Raw genomic sequence first — 5,440 nt, forward strand, 5'->3', positions numbered from 1 at the left:
CAAACTTGTGTTTTCTTCCCTCCAAATAAGTTACAAAAGGGCTTCGTCTCCTTTTCTCTTTCTGTCTTTCTTTACTTTTTTAATCCACACACTCATTTGCATACGGCGAGGCCGAGGAGGGGGCCTGAATGTATAATCTTCTACATTTAGAAGCCTGTAATCCCGACGCCTCTCTGTGATGTGATTTTCTCCTCTCGGTCCCCCATGAACAATTAACTTGTAATCTCCACAAACATACGTGCATTCTGTCGCTGCAGAGATGAGACGGAGAAACACCCAAGGGACCCGGCGGACAAACTGCTCTGCGCTCCCCAAGGCGGATCACTTTCTAGCTGCTACAGGGACCAATTCAGCTGAGCTCCATTAGGCTGCAGCTCAGTGCCTTATTTCCCTCTCGTTTCTCCCTTTTCCTAACATTTGCGCGAATCCTAAATAAATGATGCATTCGTGTTATTGTTCAGACGTGTATGCCCCGAGAAGAAGGTGACATGACTTCAAAACTTTGGTTAATTTTAGAACAGTTCTAAAACATGAATTTCATCAACCAGCAAAATGTTTAATGTCCTGCTGCGTAATTTCAGCAGTTATTCTAGGATCATTCAAAGGAGAAAAATATCAGATGCTAATTTTCAGCTTTCCTTAGAAATCTTTACTATAAAATAGCAAATGTTCATTTATCTATAAATCTCTGCGTTTTGTTGATTTCAATGTAGTCTGTTTTAAATAAGCAGAAAAATCCGGGGTCTTAAAAAAAGAACAAATAATGATGAGAAGTGTAAAAGAAAAAACGCGCTGAGGTGTTTTTGTCTGAGGCCTTGAAATGTTTATAATCATTGCGCAATAATTATTATTTAAAACAAGATTCGTTTTTTTTTAATGTGCAATGATTACATATATGTGGGCAAAATAAAATATTTAAAGAAGCACAGCTTCGTATTTATCTTAAGATTTTGTCTGAAACTACCAAAATTAATTAAAGAAATAAAAAGTAAAACGGACTTAAACTTCCGGGGGTTTAATTCTTATATGATAGAAAAAAATGTCGTTTCGATGATTTGGTGAGTATTTAAAAGAAACAGAGGAATAAATTGGGTATGATTCATAATTCCAGTTTTATTGAAATTTCATCCAGTGACGCTGGGCGATAATAAATATTTCATCAGTCATCAACAATGTACAAAAATAAAGACACGGGGTCTCTGGGCATAACAAATTCATTTCAGCAAAAACAATCATGCTGTGATAATTACACCATCATGCAAAAAAACAAAAAACAAAGTTAAAATCAAAATAGAAATCAATAGAAATCAGGGCACAAATCGACACACAGTGAGCCACACGATTAAAATAAATCTTAAAAAAATTTAAAACAAATTTCCGTGGTGGCAGAATCGTTTTAGCCAAACACAAACATGTTGTTATTTATTTTTTACATAGAACTCAAGTTTAAAATCCTTGGTACAAGGCACAGAGCATTCTTCGTTTTCACAAAATGACGCTTGATATATTTAAAAAAAATTTAAAAAAAGAAAAAGAAAGAAGCAAAATTAAAATGTTCATGCTGCCTCCTTCACCTTTCACAATGTCATGTGCAACGAAGACTCAGTTAAACACAGCAGGAGCGCGGTGTGTATTTTCTTTCCTTTTTTTTTTTTTTACCATCAACTGGCAAAAATCAGTAGTCTTTATATATATAGTCTAAGTCCTTGTTACAAGGAGGAAAAAGGCTTTTCTGTTATACGCCAAACAAGAAAACAGACTAAACAACAACATGCACCAGTGAGGCCAAATCCCCCCTCATGCCCTGAATTATCTATTTACAAACATCATTACATCTCTCAGTCTCTGCTGCTCATCAGACACACGGGCATCATTTCATCCCGTCTTTCCCCTCCCCTGAGAGTCTCGTGAGGCCGGTAGAGGTGATGGGGATGTGTGGAGGAGGCGGAGGCACCTGGCAGATGGTGCAGGGACACGGCAGCCCAGCCCAGTGTTGGAAACCGGAGCCCAGCTGCAGGGCCGAGGGCGCAGTTGGAGCCCCCTTCATCAGGGAATGGGGTGCTCTGATGGACGTGAGCCCCGGCAGCGCGCTGGACAGAGTGGAGGACGTGGAAGAAGACAGCGCGCTCCCGAGAAGAGGGTGCACCTGGTGAGCGGCAGCTGCTGCTGCAGCGGCGGCAGCGGCGGGACCTCCGGAGTGTCCGCCGGGGCCGCAGTGGAAGGCTGAGTGCTGCCCTCCGTATATCTCCCCTACCAGCCGCTTCATCTCGTCCAGGGAGCTGGTGAGCATCAGGATGTAGTTCCTGGCCAGAAGCAGCGTGGCGATCTTGGACAACTTCCTCACTGAGGGCCCGTGCGCGTAGGGCATCACCTCGCGTAGGCCGTCCATGGCCAGGTTGAGGTCGTGCATGCGCTTCCTCTCCCGGCCGTTAATCTTGAGACGGAGCTGGTACATTTCCTCCTCGGTGACTTGCTTCTTCAGTTTATACTTGTTGCTGCTGCTGCTGCTGCTGCTGCTACTGCTGCTGCTTCCCACCGACGCGGACTTTGCTTCTCCTGAGCGCAGGTGCTCGCCCCCGCTCATCTTCTGGCGCTGCTGCTCGCCGCTCTGCGTGGAGGAGGACACGGAGGAGCCAATGTGGTGATGATGGTGATGGTGATGCGGGTGGTGGTCACGGAGAAACATGCCGTCCATGTCCGGGGATGAGGCTCTGCTGCTTGGGCTGGAGTCTGAATTCATTTTATGAGTTTGCTTCCGAGGTTGTTGGGTAGGAGGTCGCTGCTGGCTTCCTCCCTCTCTCTCTCTCTCACTCTCACGTTCACTCTCTCCCCACACTCTCCCCTCTCAGCTTTTACTCCCTGCCTCTCCCTTTCTCTCTTTTTCCCGAAGCCTTTAGTCACTCTGGTCACCTGATGTTGCCTGTATCCCTCCTGTCCCGTGCTTCTGTCCTTATCACATCGGTTCCCACTTTGCGTCAGTGTCTGTCGACTTTCACTCTGCGTGTGTCTCTCTAACTCTGCGGTGAGGGGGACACTGATTGTGGGTATTTATACGCGCGGACAGACAAAAGCGGCTTTCCTATTCATAACGCCTAGTTAGGAAGATGACGTGCCCGTTAGAAAGGGGGCGGTGTGCTTTGACTGTCCCAGTGACCGCGGTGCGCAACCATTCACTGCCATTGTCAGAAAACTGTCGGGGGCACCGCGCTTCTCTCCTCTCCCCTCCACTTCTCTCGTGGAAGGGAAAGTTGCTCTTCCTGGAGAAACCGGTCAGTTTTCTTCCTTAGTGATTTTTACTGCACAAAGCACACGCGGTTTATTATGAGATCTTCCCATACTTTACGCACACACGCACCGCGATCACATCCCAAGAAAGAAGAAATAAATTTTGAAAAGAGAGCCGTTTAAAATTGTTGTCAAACGCAACTGCAGAGATCATGCTGCATTTTTGTAAAAGAAGAAAACCTCATCAGCCTCACACACACTCACACACACGCTGTTCACTTTGTATCGGACGGTCAAAATTTAAGCCAAAGTCTCCGAGGTTCCGCCGGTGGCCGCCTGAGGGAATGACGAGGAATGGGAAGGGAAATTGCTTTTCCCATTCAGCGGTTAGTGCTGCCGCAGGGGTGCAGGGCCTCCGCTGGGACGGAGGTAACATGCCGGCTCCGACTCTCGGCACTCTGCTGGCCATATGGCAGCATGCGGATGTCAGAGTTTACAAGGCTGTGCCTCATGGTCCAACATCTAGCTTCCATGTGCTGAAAGCACATTATTATTATTATTATTATTATTATTATTATTATTATTATTATTATCTTAAAATAAATACTACTGGAAAAACTGGAAAAACATTCAAACATTGAAATCATTTCAGCAATCAATTAAATTTCATTATAAGCTACTTAAAATACAATATGAGCCAAATACAAGCCATGCACACAAACCACGTCTAAAAAATTTTATACGACAAAATGGAAAGACATGCCAAACCACAGATGTGTCAAAAACAAAAGGGAAGAAAAACTACAAAATCTTAAAAACAGTCATAAAAATTCTGTATTGTCAACACGCAGTGAAAACATTCAAAACGTTAGTTTTTATCCACTGAAGCAAAAAGCTGATCTTTCAATGTGCATTAAAATATTGGGCGAATGGTGTAAATTGAGTCAGTATTGTCTATATTGAGCAGCTGAGAGTGCTCTCTCCACTCTGAAGAGTCTACTCCAGATCTGTTTTGTCGAGGTGGAGTGGGGGAACGGGCCACCAACAATAACATGTGGAAGTAACTGAAGCACTCTTCCTCTGACCAACCACCTCAGCATCCCTATCGCTCCATCTGTCTATCCGTGCCTCCATCCATCCATCCGTCTGCACTCTCACCCACCCAGCACTTCAAACCCCCAATAATAAAGTCTGCCTCAAACTCTGCTCCGTGCTTCATCCTTCACCAATGAGATCCCCCTGGTAGAACAGTAAAAATGTGTATTCACAGCCTCATTGTTGGCCCAGCAAAAGAGCCCCTCTCATAAAGGTGCTGCCAATGCAAAGAAAAGCGCTGGTCGGCTTTGCTCTCTCTTGGTGGCATTTGATAGTGTAAAGCTTTGAATACCAATTGCTTGAACTGGACATATGTGAATCCCCTGTAAGCCTACTAATCCTGTCCCCAAGTGTTTCTTTGTGTGTGGGGCAGCCTCGCACACCCAAGAGAAAGTGTTCCTAATCCGGCCAATGTGGAGAAATGTGTGAATGAGAGGGGCAGAGCAGGTCTGTTAGCATGTGTGTGTGTGTGTGTGTCAGATATCAATTTGTGCAGGAACACATGCTTTGCAAAGGGTATTTTTTTGCTTATGTATTTTAGTGTTTGTGAGTGTGTGTGTCCATCTGAGGCCTCTGATTCAACACCACCAGGACACTGGCCTAAATGAAGGCAGTTATTCACCGTTCCCCACACTACTGTCGCAGCAGGTCGCCCATAATGTGCTCTTTTCACTGCGTAAGCTCCTCGTTTTCCTTTTATTCCTCTGTTCGTATCTTTTTTTATCTCTCCCCCTCTCTCCTTCTCTCACACTCTTTCTCACTCTCTGTACTCCTTCTCACAAGATTCTGGTATAGGGTTGCTTCTTCTCTTGAAACCCTCTCACATTTTTTTTCTTCCTCTCTTTGAGAAGTGGCTCTCTGCCCTCTCACATCAGCTCTCTGGGCTGCAAAAGGACACAATCACAGGGACCCAAATTGAGCCAGCACTATTGCTTTTTTATCTTAGATGTCACCGTTTGAATGTTGTACATATACCATTCTGTAATGCATGTGTATTAGGTATCACAGGTTCACGCAACGTTGGGTCATGAGAAAATTGAGTGTTGCACATGTGTGCATGTAGACAGAGATGCCTTTAAATGACTGAGATATATAGAAACATTTCTGATGTGTCACCAAA

The 5,440-nt window shown here is 44.7% G+C and overlaps 1 protein-coding gene across 1 annotated transcript; it reads right to left on the reverse strand.

Annotated features, from left to right (window-relative positions):
- Window positions 1-1,689: 1,689 nt before the first annotated feature.
- On the reverse strand, window positions 1,690-2,740 carry olig3 (oligodendrocyte transcription factor 3). Its single transcript, XM_005727355.1, has one exon. It carries the CDS (start codon window positions 2,738-2,740, stop codon window positions 1,871-1,873), a length of 870 nt encoding a protein of 289 aa, XP_005727412.1. The 3' UTR covers window positions 1,690-1,870.
- Window positions 2,741-5,440: the final 2,700 nt, after the last annotated feature.

This window comes from Pundamilia nyererei, unplaced genomic scaffold (genome assembly GCF_000239375.1).
Source record: "Pundamilia nyererei isolate P.nyererei 1_Seehausen unplaced genomic scaffold, PunNye1.0 scaffold00024, whole genome shotgun sequence".
NCBI lineage: Eukaryota > Metazoa > Chordata > Actinopteri > Cichliformes > Cichlidae > Pundamilia > Pundamilia nyererei.

Excerpts from the sequence above, each read along its gene's own strand:
- olig3 (XM_005727355.1), bottom strand. The coding sequence starts at position 2,740 with ATGAATTCAGACTCCAGCCCAAGCAGCAGAGCCTCATCCCCGGACATG.